This window comes from Fukomys damarensis, unplaced genomic scaffold (genome assembly GCF_012274545.1).
Source record: "Fukomys damarensis isolate Sample0158 unplaced genomic scaffold, DMR_v1.0_HiC HiC_scaffold_29, whole genome shotgun sequence".
Taxonomy (NCBI): domain Eukaryota; kingdom Metazoa; phylum Chordata; class Mammalia; order Rodentia; family Bathyergidae; genus Fukomys; species Fukomys damarensis.
Genome location: NW_022900941.1, coordinates 17,485,800 through 17,501,446, shown reverse-complemented (window position 1 = coordinate 17,501,446; position 15,647 = coordinate 17,485,800). Strand labels below are relative to the sequence as shown.

Sequence of the window (15,647 nt, the reverse complement as noted above, 5' to 3'; positions counted from 1 at the left end):
ACCAACACTTTATAATATCTAACCAAATATAAATAATATCTGAAAGATACTGTTTTACTCAAGAGGTTATTCAAATAAATTATGTTCAGTTGTATTTCTGGATTAACTTCTCATATCTTTTCAACAGAAAATCTCAGCCTCTAAAGTGGAACCTTTATGAGAGCAAAGATTTTTGTCTTTGTTATTCACAAGTACTGTATTATCATTTGGGACACTATTAGCCAATCAGTAAGCATGCAATAATGATTTTGGGATAAATGCACGAAGAACTGGGAAAGCGAGAGGAATGCCTGTGCCTCTTCCTGTGAAGATCCTCTTCTTAGGTGACTTTTTCACCTGATATGGGCTTCTCTGCCTGTGTTATAGCTTATAAGAAGTTCATTTTTTTTTCCAAGAAAAATTTCAAAATCACAGCCTGTGGCTGAAAAGGACTTACAGGTGTGTTTTATTTAGTCCTCACAGCATTTAAAATCAAAGGACTGGTAATGGCGGTGATTAACACCTATAATCTGAGCTCCTGGGAGGCTGAGGCGATAACATGAGTTTGAGACCAGCCTGGGATACATAGTGAGTTCTAGGCCAGCCCACAGTAAATAGTGAGACCCTGTCTCAAGCAAACAAACACAACCCCCCCCAAAAAAACAAACAAACAAACAAAATGCAAAGCCCTGGGAGGAACATTTCACATAAAATCCACTGATCTCAGGTATGTTGTCATTGAAACATCTAGCAGTGCTGGGTTACCGATGTGGTGTGGACTTCACTTACAACTGGATAATGATGCCACTCTAGTGTGGACACATGATCCCAATTCACTACTTTTCACTTATACCCATTTATATAACTTGTTTTGATCCTGGAGACATTGGAGCCTTTTGACTTTAGCTTTAGGCTGGAGTGATGGATTTGGAGAACCGTTCTGATTCTTTAGTAAGAAGAGTACAACTTCTAGGTTTTATATTACCTAGTAAATTCCACACTTTTCTTTTCCATATCACTGTCAAGAATTTATGATCTAACTCAAACAACTGTTGGGAGACAATTACACACGGTGTACACTTTCACGTTTCTGCACCGTCCAAGCTTTCTGAGCAAAAAGCACTAGAAAACTAAATTCAAAGATGATTGAAGAGCAAACAGGCATAGTGAGAGATTAGCAACAATAGAACAATTATAACAATATAATGCAACAAAAGTTTTGTGAATGTGGCCTCTCTCTCTCCCTCTCATTGCCCTTCACTAATCCTTCTTGCTCTTGTGATGATGTGAGATGATACAATGCCTGTGTGACAAAATAAAGTGAGGAGAATGACATAGGCATAATGAGGTAGCATTAGTCTCTTACATGGGGTTATGTGAAAAGCAGCATTGCGACACTAAGACAGTGAGCCTGACAACTCTGTTGATGACTAGAGGGTGACTAATGGGTGGGTGGTGCATACAGTGTGGGTGATAAAAACATGATCTGATGGGACAGAGAAAAGATGGTGCGAGATTTCATCATGCATTTCAAAATGGCGCAAAATTTAGTGCTTGTGAACCGTTTATTTCTGAGATTTTCTATTTAATGTTTTTAAATCACAGAAACCACAGGAAACCAAACTGTGGGTAAGGGGAAATTACTGCATAAAACAGCAATTCCTTCTGGTAGCAGTGGCCTAAATTTTTCCATACCCACTTTCCATGTGAATTACATGGGGAAAAACTTTTAATTTCTGTCATTTTCTCTCAGACTTTAATATCTACAGTACTTCATCCTCAAACTTTGGTTTTAAGAATGTGCTCACTTAACCGTTAAGAATATTCAATTATTGTTTTTTTCTCTGTGTAGAGTTTTCTACATGTGACAAGAAATGCAGTAGCCGACAACTTGGGGTAAGATTAGTTATAACATTTTTTACTTGAGAATTAAAAACCAAGGAACTTTAATTATTAAAGACAAACTTCATCAAACTGTTCAGAACCTAGACCTCAGCAATTATATCTTCAGAAAACAATAACTCATGGTTTATGGACTAGTAGTCATTCTTGGGAAAATTATGCCTTGTGTGTTGCTTTTCTGGGCTGTTTCTTTTTCTCTGCATAATGAAGTGAGCAGCTCTTATAGACACATTTTCACTTATTTATTTTTTGGTCTTTTTTAGTTTTAAATATTTGTTTTGAGACAGAGCCTTGCTGTGTAGTTCAAGCTGGTCTTTTGTTTTTTAAGTTGGCCCAGTGATCCTCCTGACTCAGCCTCCTGAGTGCTGGAATTATAGCCATATGCCACCATGCCTGCCTTCATTTGATTTCTTTTTACCACTTAACAGTTTACCCTGAGTGTCCCTTGGGCAGTGTGTTTGTTTATTTACTGACTATCCTGACCATTGCTTGGGCAAGTGTCGTTTTAACCAGTCAATTCTTGTATTGAATAAATTTGATAAAATTGCTTTTATATATCCTGTTATCTTATACAAATTAATGCAAATATGCAATTTTGGGTCATCCTGTATTTAAATAATTGGACTGGTAAGTGGTTAACCTGACTAGAAGCTAGATAATTTTTTTCCAGTGGTGAAAAATTTTTAGTTGTTTAATTTATAAATAAAGCTTTTGGAAGGTTACTTATAATTCTAGTTTTCTCAGCTCTCTCACCCCTTATGTATCCCGGAGACTTTTGAGAAAATACTTATACATTAGTAACTGCTAGTGTTTTAAAAAGGAATTTGTCGGACTAAAAATTAGTGGCAGTTACTAGAATGTTGAGACAATGGGAAAATCTACCATTATTTCTGTCATTTTGGGGAAATGTAGAAAATCACCCAGACAATGAAAATGAGGCTACATTGCATCTTACCTCCGAATGCTCAGGTTTCTAGGGTCAGTTTCTTTTTCCTTCCTTCTTACAAAAGGTGGCAAAGAATAAAAATTAAATTTATAAGCTCTCAGTTACCATACATGATCTGTTCCCCAAAATATTCTGACATAAGTATGGACTGTGTATACAAGAGGAAAGCCCACAAGGAAAAGAAACGTCAAGGAGTTTATAACTCAATGATTACAAAGCTAAATATTATATACTAGGTTATAGTGACCTCTAGAGGTTAGTATTAATACAAAGTAGTTTAATTTGAAAATATAGCGGACCCCCAAAATTCGTGAGGTTGTTACTACAGCACCCATGAATCGTGAAAAACTGCAAATTTCAGATATGGTCAGAAAAAGGCCTATAAATGCCTTTTTTTTTTTTTTTTTTACTGGGGATTGAACTTGGGACCTTGTGCTTGCGAGGCAGGCAGCAGAACCACTGAGCTAAATCCCTGGCTAAATGCCTATTTTTTTATAGTTTAAACTCTATGCTATGTCTCCCACAGTTATGTAATTTAGTTTAATAAAATGCTGTATTAATAAACCCGTAGAAGGTGCAGGGCATTTTGGCGGCATTTTAGGGATTTTAGGATTTTAAGAACAAAAACCAAGAACACTCGAGATAGCTACATGCAGCACAGGAAATTGTTATGATGCGGGAATGCAGGTGCATCTGCTGGAAATGGGTTACAGGCAGCAACCAATCAGCAGCAAGGAGAACTAAGTAACACTCTCTGATTGGCTACTTGCGACCCTCCCACAAAACAAAAACAAAACAACAACAACAAAACATTGTCGAAGATATTTGAGGTTTACGTGAAATTGCAGGGGTTTCCACAATTGACAGAGTCCACAAACTCAACCCTGGCTTTGTTTGGGGTGTGTGGTAGTTGAAGGACAAAGGAGAATGAAAAGTCATCCAGGATACTAACTTTCAAGGGCAAAGTGCAGGAATGTATAAGTCACTCTCAACAAAACAATTCAGCAAAATGATGATAAGTATTTGTGTGCCAGATACAAACTGGTTTAGTCAACAATGGAGTGATCATCGTGTGTGTGTATATATATATATATATACAAACATACATATATAAGTGCAATTTAAAACTATTCTCAGTGGGATTTCAAAAATCTTAAAAACCACCCACCATCCTATGGAAAGAAAAGACAAAAGAGAAGAGAAATAATAAGCTGGTTCTTTTTTTTTCATTGAGTTTATTGATACTTTTTAGGTATACAGTACAGTTATTCATCATTGGGATCTTGTACCTTTACATGACAGGTCTTGGTTCTCATTTTTTCCCCATACCCCTGTTCTCAAGCCGGTTCTTACCTTAAATTTTTAACACAGATATTCATTTGAAAATATGTAACCAAGAATGTTTAAACCTCATTTTTGAAAGTATTATCTTGTCTTGGTTCCAAAAACAAAAAACAAAAAAACTACTGAGTTATGAGATTTTAGTTGTTTTGTCTTGTTTTTGTTTTTGGTGTTAGGGATTAAACCCAGGGCCTTGTACATGATAAGTACATGTTCTATCATGGAGATTTTCATTTTTAAAATTATTTTATCTCTAGGATAGCTTTGTAGTTTAAAGACCTACCTTAAGAGAATATTACAGGGGCTAGGGATTTAGCTTAGTGGCACCTTGCCTGCCTTTCAGGCTCAAGGTCTTGAGTTTGATCCCCAGTACCAGAAAAAACAAAAAGCAAAAAGAGAGATTATTAAACACTCTTCAGATTTAAACCAGTTAACACCATATTTATGTGTTTCTGCATTCTCCCCCTTTTCTCTCTTTCCTTTTAGTTACCTCTGCCACTGCTGTCACTCTTACCCATGAGATCTGATGTCCTCACTATCCCCAAAAGTCACAAGTTTCAAAGGGAGAGAGAAAGAAATATTTCAAGCTTCACATCCTCTATACCTAAGATTTCAGTTAGTCCACCACGAGAAGCCTCACTGAAAGGCTCAGGGGATCAGAATCTCAGGACTTCCGGTAGCTATATTTGGTCAAGAAACATGTGCTCCTTTTGGAAAGGTAGCCATCACAGACAATACCTGGAGGTGGAGGAGAATTGGAGGTCCAAGGAAACAGAAGTATCTGAAATCTCTTGCTTTGATAAAAGGCAGTCTTTTGTGTCCTTTGAGACTTTTAAGGAAGGCAATATTCTTATAGATAGGGGAGAGGATATTGAATGTCATGGTAGTAATACAAGAAAAGCAGAAGAGAACTCCCAATATCTTTTATCAAGAAAGAAACAAGATTCAGCATCCAGAAACTATGAACAAGATTCAGAAATTATATGTACCTTTCCAAGCAAGCTCCAAGAAGCCCGACATTCAGAAACAACTCCAGCTGAGAATGAAGGGGTCAAAAATGATATCATTGATTCAGAAAGCTCTTCATTGTATAAAGGTGAAGCCACAGAGCCCAACATTTTAGAAGAGTTTACTGAAGTTAAAAGCATGTCAAATGTAATCTCTGATGGCCCCATTGAAAAGCTTCTAGAAGGTCATAGAGATACAGAAACAAACATGAAACTATCTGTAGCAGAAGGAAACCAAACAGAAATGAATGAGAAGATGCCCCTTGTTGACATCACTTTCCCTGGAGATGGAACCCCCCAGGAACCAGCCATACTCAAACCAACCCTCCAAAAAAGAAAGAGCACCATTCATAACAGTAATTTCAACATACTTGCACACCAAGAAAATGACAAACGTAAGATGAGTATCCATAGAAGTAAATTGGATTCAAAGACCAAGACAAGTAACAGGACATCTCAGAACTTCATGATTTCCATTCAAACTTCCATTAAGCCAACTATGCATAAAACTAGCATAAAAACTCAAGTTTTCCCTGCTTTGGAGCTTGTTGACCCCAGGCCTCAGCAGTCACCCAGGTTTCAAAGGAAAACACCACAGATGGAAAAGAAGCAATCAACTTACCGACAGAAACCTAAAAAGCAATCATTTCCTTGCATCTGTAAAAATTCAGGAATAAAAAAGCCATGTGTTCCTCTCTCTGCTCAACCAACAGAGCCAAGACTACATTATTTAGATCTTAAGTATAGTGACATGTTCAAAGAAATCAATTCAACCGCTAATGGGCCTGGAATATATGAAATGTTTGGGACCCCTGTTTATTGTCACATGAGAGAAGCTGAAAGACATGAAAACAAATTTTACTGTGAGATATATTCAACTCCATCAGATAGATGTATAACCAATAAATGTCGATCTTCACATGGTGAGAGGAGCAGCAACAACAGAACAAGACTTTCTCAAAAAAGACCACATATTAAACCCTCAAAGCCTTCAGTTTCTCTTAAACAAAAGCACAAAGGTTTAATTTCTAAAGAAAAGGGTTGCAAGGCTGTCGGTAGAAACCTACAAGACATTGAAAATAGTAATGGTATTTCAGAAGCAGGCTGGCAGATAAAATCTTCAGGAAACGACTTTCTCTCTCCCAAAGAAGAAGTTCAGCCCATAAACTTGTCCCAGACTCTTGAGAAGTCCACTGAACAGAACAAATTCATTCCTGTTCCGGATTTATCCATTGTTGAAGAAATCTCCATGGAAGAGTCTACCAATGAAGAAGACATCTCTAACCATCAAATACTCACCACGAGCCTTAGAGATCTGCAAGAACTTGAAGAGCTACATCATCAGGCCCCATTTGTTCCTTTAGAAAACAGCTGGGCCATGCCCAGTGAGAAGAGTTCTATTAAATGTACACTACCAGAAAAGCAACGTATAACTCTGGATAAAATAAATGCTCGCCAAATGTTAATGAATTATCTAGAGTTTGATAATGTTTTAGATAAGCCTAAAACACTTGCAAGTTTCTCTTTCCAGGAGAAGCAAGAAAGCACATCTTCCCAAACATATCAATATTGGGCACATTCTTTCGATCATGATAGTTTAACAAATAAGTCAATAACATTTCAGACATTAGGAAAAACTTTAAAGGATACAAATTCAATTTCCCAAGAAATTCTGGATTCAGTAAAGAATGAAGAATTAACAGATGAGCTATTAGGTTGTCTAGCTGCAGAACTATTAGCTCTTGATGAGAAAGATTACAACTCTTGCCAAATAATGGCAAATAAAACAGATCCTGAAAACCTAAATCTTGTCCTAAACAGGAGAGGAAATACCACAAAAGAATTGGACAGAGAGATGACAAATATTACAATACAGGTTGGTATAATTAGAATCAGAGAGTTATTGGGATAGGAAGGGACATCAGAGACAATCTGGTTCAAACCCTTATTTTCAAATGAGGAATCATAAACTCTAAATAATTAAGTAGTTTCTTCAGGGTCTCATTGTTTGATCATGAGGTTGGGATCCAGGTCCCCCCAAAAGATATTTTCTGTATATGACCTTACTTCTGGGATTTAGTTAGTTTAACACTGAAATGAAATCCCTTGGAGTAAATTAATTTAGCAAAGCCATTTTCTTAAATATTTTATTGAATGATCACATTTTCAACGCAGATACTTTTTCATGATTAGCAAATAAATAAGCAATGCATTACTCCAAATGTGTTTTAGGTGTTGCATAAGATGGAAAGAAATGACCATACCCTGTGAAGTAGCTTACCATTTCATATGGAAACATGAAATGAACATTTCTCAAAGATTCCCCAAACTTGAGCCTTTGCTCTCAGATGATTCACTACCTTAGCACAAAAATATCGATACCTACTATGTTTCTATCACTGAGCTAAGCACAAGGAAGATAGTGATGCATAGAACTCAGCTATTGCTCTCAAGAAAGCATAAGCAAAACTGAAAAAAAATTTAAAGCATTTTGTTTGGCATAGAAATGAGAACAGAATGGAAAAGAATATCAGCATATAGTTGTGGTTTGTTGTAGTATTCCCTGAGCACATGGTTTTCCTAGTCTGCTCAAATTTTAAGGACAGAAATAGCAAGTTAAGCTGAAATGCTATTTATGAGACATGAAACCAGGTGTGATCAAAATATACAGTGAATGTTTAAATTTTTAAAATGTATTACAGTAAAAGACACATGGTGACTAAAGTGGCAAGGAGGGTGAGATAGGTGTGTTTGAAGTGAGGGGGAGTATTCTGAGGGGATTAATAGCAATGTGACTTTGTAATAAATTTAAACATGCACTTTACTTTTTTATTACACTTCATCTCATAGAAAGTAAATAAATATGCTGGTGCTAGGTTTATGGAGAACTTCTTACATTTGAGTGAGGCTCATTGTATTACATTATTTAATACTTCACAATAGCTCTATAAGCCCCGTAGGTATAAATATGTCCCCACAGTGTCAGTGAGGAAATTGAGGTTTAGAGGATCACGGAGCCAGTATATGGAGGTGCCAGGCATCCTGATTCCAGCTCCACACCCTTAAGCAGTGCACAGAGGGACATATTTCTCTTCCTAAATGTTCACTGTCAGGTGAACTTAGTCTTGACGGGAGGAAGAGAGATGGATAGTGATTTAGAGAAGTTTCCAGGCTGGGGTGAGAAATGGGTATAGTGTGTACACGTGTGTGTGACTAAAATGGGCCCGCCAACTTGCCATTTCAAATTGAAGAGGAGCCAGTAAGCCAGTAAGCATACTCAGACCATCACTCCACTCTGCAAAAACTGACCTTTGTGCTGCGGGTGTGGCTCAGTACCAGGGCACCTGCTTAGCAAGCGCCATACCCTGAATTCAATCCCAGCATCACCAAACAAAAAAGTAGAACTGGTCTTTATGGTCTTTTATTTTCCAAGCAGTCTTAAATTTTGTTTTGTATAGAAAAATGAGAAAAATGGGTAAAAGGGATTTAGATAGTTTTAATGGCATGTGGACAGTCACAAGGTAGGATTTCTTGTTCCTGAAGAGTCTTCACCATACCTCTGCATCGACATCCTTATTTATTTTTAAGATTACTAGTAGAGGAGATCAAAACGAAAAGTTCTGGTCCTGATCAAACAATTGGGAGAAGGGTTCTGTGTTCTTCAAAGGTATACTTATTTCATGACTTCTCCAGGGAAGTGCTTCTTAAGGTTTATATGAATATGCTGTGATTTAGATTAAAAATGGCCCCGAAAGCCTCGTGTGTGTGTGTGTGTGTGGGGGGGTGATTGGACTATGGGATTGTAGAACTATGTAACTTGCTGTTGTTTGGAGGAGATGGGTCACTGGGGACATGGCCTGGCAGCGTTTATCTCCCTTCCCAGCTTGCCCCTTGTTTCTTTCTGTTACCTACCACCATGGCCTAAGAAGGTCTCCTTTACCTTGCCCCTCTGCCGTACAGTACTGCCTTGGAGCCAGCAGACTATGGGCTGAAACATGAGTAAATTATGGGTGTCAGGTATCTTGTCCCCGAACAAGGGGAAGTGACTAAGACAGAGCATGAATTTCTATTCATGGGGATCCTATTAAAATATGGATGTCGATTCAGTTTGTCTAAGGCTTGGGATTCTGTAGGTCTAGCAAGTTGATTCTGCTGGTCTGCACATTCTCTTCAGAGTAGTAAAGGTCTTCAGGATGGTGGATCTTTGGTCAATTTTGCTAAAGATTAAATTAAGATTAAATTAAGATTAAATTCTTTGTTATGGCTCTGTGCATGTGTGTGTGTGAGAGAGAGAGAAACTGTTATGTTTTGTTAATGTACATGTTTTCATAAATATATATATTATGCTTTTACAGTGGTCTCTTGACTTATGAACTCAATCAGTTCCTGAGGGCTGGTTTCAATTCAAATTGGTTGTAAGTCAGCACAGCTGAGATCTGGATGTTTACCTGGGTACACACTATAGATAATAAGAGGCAGATGAATCTTCCATTAATCTAAGTAACCCAAGTTGGACCCAACTTTAGGGTCCACTGTACGTTTATGTGTTTGACTGTATGTATATCTTACGGAAATAAATGAAGAACCGGAAGACTATTCAGAGCTTGCTTTAGCCACCTTCACTTGCATTTGGCAGGGACACAGAGGCAGGCAGAAGGTTGGGAAGGGTTTATGATGGGGAACAGGGTGCCCTAAATGGAGAATGTTGGTATGGGGAAGTCATTTGCTTAACTAGAAGTGTTGTATCCTGAGATTAGTGAGAGGAACATAGTCTGCATTCTTTAATTGGTCCTAAATTGGAAATGGAAATGGAACTTAGAGAAGCTGTTATTAACCAAGTACTGGTTATGTGGTCATTTTGGGGAAATATGGGGGTCCAGAAGTTACTTATGAACAGTAAGAATAGCCATCGGCAGGTGCATTTGAAAGGAAGACTATTGTTCTCTCCATTCCAATGAGAGAGAGCTGAATAGTGCTCTTTCCTTTTGTTTCATTTCTCCAGAGGTTCAGGATATATGACAGGGAGGAGAAATTTCTGGCCTCAAATGAAAGGAGGATGTTTTCTGAAAATAGTTTAAAGCATGAAGAATCTATCCTGTGGACCAAGGGTGAGATCCTTGGGAAGGGAGCCTACGGCACAGTAAGTCCAATCAGAACTCCCAGCCCTCTTTGACCTTCCTTTTCCCTAGCTGTCCTCCCTGCACTCCTGCCCACATTCTTACATAAAGTTCTTTCAGTTGGAAGTAACAGAAAACCCAAAACCAACTGGCTTGAAGGAAAAGATCTTTATTGTTTTATTCAGCTAAAAGGCATGGAGTTGGTCTGGCTCTGGGCACAAGTGGCTTCAGGGATCAAACCATGTCATCACTATTAGTTTATTTCCATCTGGCTCTTGTTTTCAGGCTTCACACAGTGGTTTACTGATCATTGCGTTTCTAGCCTCTCATTATTTCAGGTTCAGATCCAGTGGGAAAAAATCTCTTCCTTCAGTGGCTCAGTGTTACTGTAAGTTGGGAGACCCATTTCCAGGTGGCAAAAACAAAAGCTGTGCCTTGTGTTTTGCAAATTGTGTAAAGGGCCATCTGAAGTCTTAGTAGCTTTGATAGTATTTACATAGGTGATAAAGAAAAGACTGACCCTCCCCTCCATAAGATAAAATCTTTGCAGTTGCCAGATGGGAACCTTGGAGGAATAAGTGAGGTTGTGTTAACAGGGTTTGGTGTGCTGTGGGCACCTTCTAGAGAATTTTTTTTCCAGGTTCTTGTTGTCTTGAACAAAGACATGTGCAAACGGAGCAAGGATTTACATTTATTAAACGCAGGAAACAAAATATGCTCTGCAGGGTCAGATCAGGCCACTTGAAAGAGCTTATATATATAGTGGCCATGAAGTTAATGGTGTCTGTCTTTTGTGTCTTCGTTTTGTCAGTCAGTCAGATCTAGGTCATCCTATCAAAAATCTACTTGATTTCACGTCAGAAGAATTAAAAATAGCATGTTTCTGTTGGTCCCTGGTGAGGCTTAGATGCATGTGTGCTGGATCTCTGTGATTGGTCATGCCCACTCGCCCAGCTAGTTGGCCATGTTTTAATCTCTTGGCTCAGGTGGAAGACATCAAACCACTGAGATAACAACATGAGGATAGCTGCCAGGACTTGGCTCCTTTCTTCAGGAAGCTTAGAACTAATCTACTCTTATTTATTCAGTGAGGGGCTTTTTAAAACCGCTATCTGGGCTGGGGATTTAGTGCAGTGGTGACACTGCCTGCCTCCCAAGCACAAAGTCCTGAGTTCGACCTCTGGAACCAAAAACAAACAAAAAACACCACTACCTGATGTAATCATCATAGAAATATGTGAGGCAAATATGATTTTATCTCAGTTTTACTGATAAGAAAAACTGAAGTAAAAAAGATTACACAACTTATCCAAAGTTGTATAGTTGGGGAAAGGAAAGTCAGGATTGTAATCAATCCAGCTACTCAACTCTAAGCCAGTATGATATCCACTTACCATACTGCTTGCGCATTCCTATCTTGGCTCCAAAATTTGCTTTAGCATTTTTCATGTAGAAGGGAATGTATCAAGTGTTTGGCAGAAGGGAAAGTCAAATGTGACATGAAGCATTTTGTGAGTGTGTTATGATACTATTAAATTTAATAATAAGGTATTGGTTTGCTTCTAGGTATATTGTGGTCTCACTAGCCAAGGACAGCTAATAGCTGTAAAACAAGTAGCTTTGGATACCTCTGATAAGTTGGCTACTGAAAAGGAATACCGGAAACTACAGGAAGAAGTAGATTTGCTCAAGGCACTGAAACATGTCAATATTGTGGCCTATTTGGGGACATGCTTGGAAGAGAATATTGTAAGCATTTTCATGGAGTTTGTTCCTGGTGGCTCAATCTCTAGTATTATAAACCGTTTTGGGCCACTGCCTGAGATGGTATTTTGTAAATACACAAAACAAATTCTGCAAGGTGTTGCCTACCTCCATGACAACTGTGTGGTACATCGAGATATCAAAGGAAATAATGTTATGCTAATGCCAACTGGAATAATAAAGCTGATTGATTTTGGCTGTGCCAAGCGTTTGGCCTGGGCGGGCTTAAATGGCACTCACAGTGACATGCTGAAGTCCATGCATGGAACTCCGTACTGGATGGCCCCAGAAGTCATCAGTGAGTCTGGCTATGGAAGGAAGTCAGACATCTGGAGCATTGGCTGCACTGTGTTTGAGATGGCCACAGGGAAGCCCCCACTGGCTTCCATGGGCAGGATGGCAGCCATGTTTTACATTGGAGCACACCGAGGACTGATGCCTCCTTTACCAGACCACTTCTCAGAAAATGCAGCAGACTTTGTGCGCATGTGCCTAACTAGGTAAGAAACAGAAAGCAGGAATAGGAGAATAAATGCCCAGAGTCCAAGCAGCTGACATTTGCTTAGCAATTTGTGGCCCATTAAATGCTGTTTCAGTTACAAAATCAATTAGGGAGTGATTGTTGTGCTGAAAGTAATCATGACTAAGTGCATTGTGTGATTGTTGTTGTATCAAGTATAGGGGGCAGTGCTTCAAGGAGAAATTGCCTCAATTAAATGCGCTGTCAGGTCCTGACAATAATTCTCCAAACCAGTGGGTTGGTTTGCAAAACTTGCTAAAGATCTACTTATGTATCATTGGGAGTATGGAGCTGGAACTCATCCGTTACAACTAGGATTATGCAGAGCATCTTAAAATCACCCACCTAGTGAGGCTCAACACTTAGTTGTTTTTTTTTTTGTTGTTTTTGTTTTTTGAGACAGGGTCTCACTATGTAGTTGAGACTGACCTGGAACTCACTATGTAGCCCAGGCTGGTCTCAAACTCACAGCGATCCTCCTGCCTCAGCCTTCCGAGTGCTGGGATTACAGGCATGCACCACCACACCTGGCACAACACTTAGTTGTAATACAGGTAAGGCTGAGACTCAAACTCAGTTTCCTGTCTGCCGAGGAAGTGTGCTCTCTTATTCTTAGATGAACAATTCTAGTGCTTATCCTTTAGCAAGCACATATGACACTTACATCCTAACTCCCATGTGGTTCATGTTGCCTTTCAGACTGAATCTCAGAATCCACAGTTCTCTTTGTCTGCCAGAAAGTGTGTCCCTCTGTCTCCCTCTCCCAGCACGCATTTGTCAGTCTGTCCTGGTTGATTTTAGGATGAACACATGAACCATGGCAGGAATATGAACTCCAGGAGACTAGTTCTGGGCACTGCTAAATGCAAAGACCTTAGGTGTCTTAGTGTGGATTTTATAAACAGAGCCCCAAGATAAAACTGCATACCTTCCTGAAAACAAAAAGCAAAAACCCAACAAACTGCAAAAGGGACATAATGGTATCAGGGTATCAGTACTAGATGTGGTTTGTCTTAGCTTTAAAATTACTGTACTTGCTTTGCTTTAACAATTATCTATTTTTTCTCTCACTACTAGAAACCACTTGACTATTCTCATTTTCTTTCAAGTTATCATTATATAGGCAAATTGAGATTTAAAGAGAGTGGAATTATTTATGGCTCTCCTTCTGAACCTTTGTATCATAAAGCAATACACAACTTATCCACTAATACACAAAATTATGAAGATTAAGTGAAATGGCATATAGAAAATGCTTAGTCTATGAGGCACAGAGTTAGGATTCCTTAGTTAATAATCAGGAAGTACACTAACAAACTTTAACTAATTAGTCACACACACAGACACACACACACACACACACACACACACACACACAAAACAAACAAACAAAAAAAACCTTTTTGAATTCTAGAGCAAAGACCCTGACACTGAGGCACTAAATTGGGTGGCAGGTTAGAAGAAGGGCCAGAAATGGATACTGGCTGAAACTAGAAAAGTAGGAATCCAGAATTTAGACTTTGATGGAAGTAGCAGTGAGAATGTAAACAGGATACCAGAACATTTCAAAAGGTGAATCAGGACTTGGTAATGGAGAAGCATAACAGGATTTCATGGTTTTGTGTGGACAATGGAAGAAATAGTTGTGAGAGAGCAATAGGCAAAGGACATTGAAAAGCTCCTTGCCTCTTGTCTAAGGAAGACACTTGGAACTCCAGAAAGCAATTGGATTGGAGGTACAAACCTGGTGCAGTAGTATGGGCCTGTAGTCCAAACTACTCAGGAGGCTGAGTCAGGAGGATCATGAGTTAAGAGGCCAGGATGGGCAACTTAGTGAGACATTACCTTACAAAAAAAAAAAAAAAAAAAAAAAAAAAAAAAAAAAAAAAAAAAAGTGACTGGGCGTATAATAGCTCACTGGTAAAATTTGGTTAACAGTCACAGGGTTTAATTTCCAGCACCAGCTAACAACAAAATCATTACAACATTGTTAGTTATAGTCTTGAAAAAAATTAGAGGCTGAGAAAAGTAGTTTTGAAAATGTGCAAGGAGAAAAATAATGCACATAGAATCAAATCTAGCATGTAACTGGAAAAAGAGGATGACAAAGGAAAACAGAATGAGAGGAGTTGCCCAAGGTGGAGAATCAAGAGAACAATTTTCCAGTAAGTTCCAGCAGAGAGTTTCAGATAGGATGGAATACTGAGCATTTCAAATACTACAGATAACAAGGAAAGGAGTGCACTAGATTTAGTCAATTTCAAGAGGTGATTTCTACAGAGCAATAGGCCAAATGCTAAGGATTTAGGGATAACAAATGTTGGGGAAAGAATTAAGAGTGGCCATGAAGTTAATGGTGTCTGCCTTTTGTCTCTTCGTTTTGTCAGTCAGTCAGATCTAGGTCATCCTATCAAAAATCTACTTGATTTCATGTCAGAAGAATTAAAAATAGCATGTTTCTGTTGGTAGTGGTACAGCATGTTCTTAGCATGCACAAAGCCCTGAGGTTGATCTGAAACATCACCAAAAAACTAACCAAATGAAAATCTCACAGGGCTCACATCTCAGGATCGCTGGTGTGGTGGTACATGCTTATACCCTGAGCACTCTGGGAGATTGAGGCGGGAAGACTGCACATTTGAGCTTTGCCTGGGCAATTTAGTGACTTAGTGAGATCTTGTCTCAAAAAATAAAATGGGCTGGGGCTGTAGTTCAGTGTGAAGGCCCAGGGATCAATCCCCAGTACTGGGGGAAGAAAAGAAAAACTGGCTGTATGGCCAGAAAATGATTTTTCAAGAGATCACCCTGTATTCTGAAGGCCTCTCTCCAGATGGAGAGATTATCCTAAAATGATACATTAAAATATACTTTAAGAAGCATTTTATCCCATTTTCACTGTAGTCACCAGCTAGTCATTTTGCTTTCAAAATTAACAGATAGCCAATTAAACCAGGTATAGGGGTGCATGCCTATAATCTCTGCTGAAGCAGGAGGACCACAAGTTTGAAGCCAGCCTGGGAAACCTAGCAAGGCCATCTCAAAAAAAAAAAAAAAAAAAAAAAAAAAAAAAC

At 38.7% G+C, this 15,647-nt stretch overlaps 1 protein-coding gene across 8 annotated transcripts in view; it reads left to right on the top strand.

Annotated features, from left to right (window-relative positions):
• Positions 1–15,647, top strand: part of Map3k19 (mitogen-activated protein kinase kinase kinase 19) — a 75,811-nt gene that overhangs the window by 59,248 nt on the left and 916 nt on the right. For 6 of the 8 annotated variants that reach the window (XM_033757151.1, XM_010606177.3, XM_010606180.1 and 3 more), the window contains 4 exons: positions 1,832–1,875; positions 4,655–7,051; positions 10,178–10,315; positions 11,859–12,556. In XM_033757151.1, the coding sequence (XP_033613042.1) occupies positions 1,832–1,875; positions 4,655–7,051; positions 10,178–10,315; positions 11,859–12,556 (3,277 nt within the window). Of the gene's footprint in view, positions 1–1,831; positions 1,876–4,654; positions 7,052–10,177; positions 10,316–11,858; positions 12,557–15,647 lie in introns of those variants that run through there. The other 2 variants (XM_010606183.1, XM_010606184.1) reach the window with 2 other exon arrangements.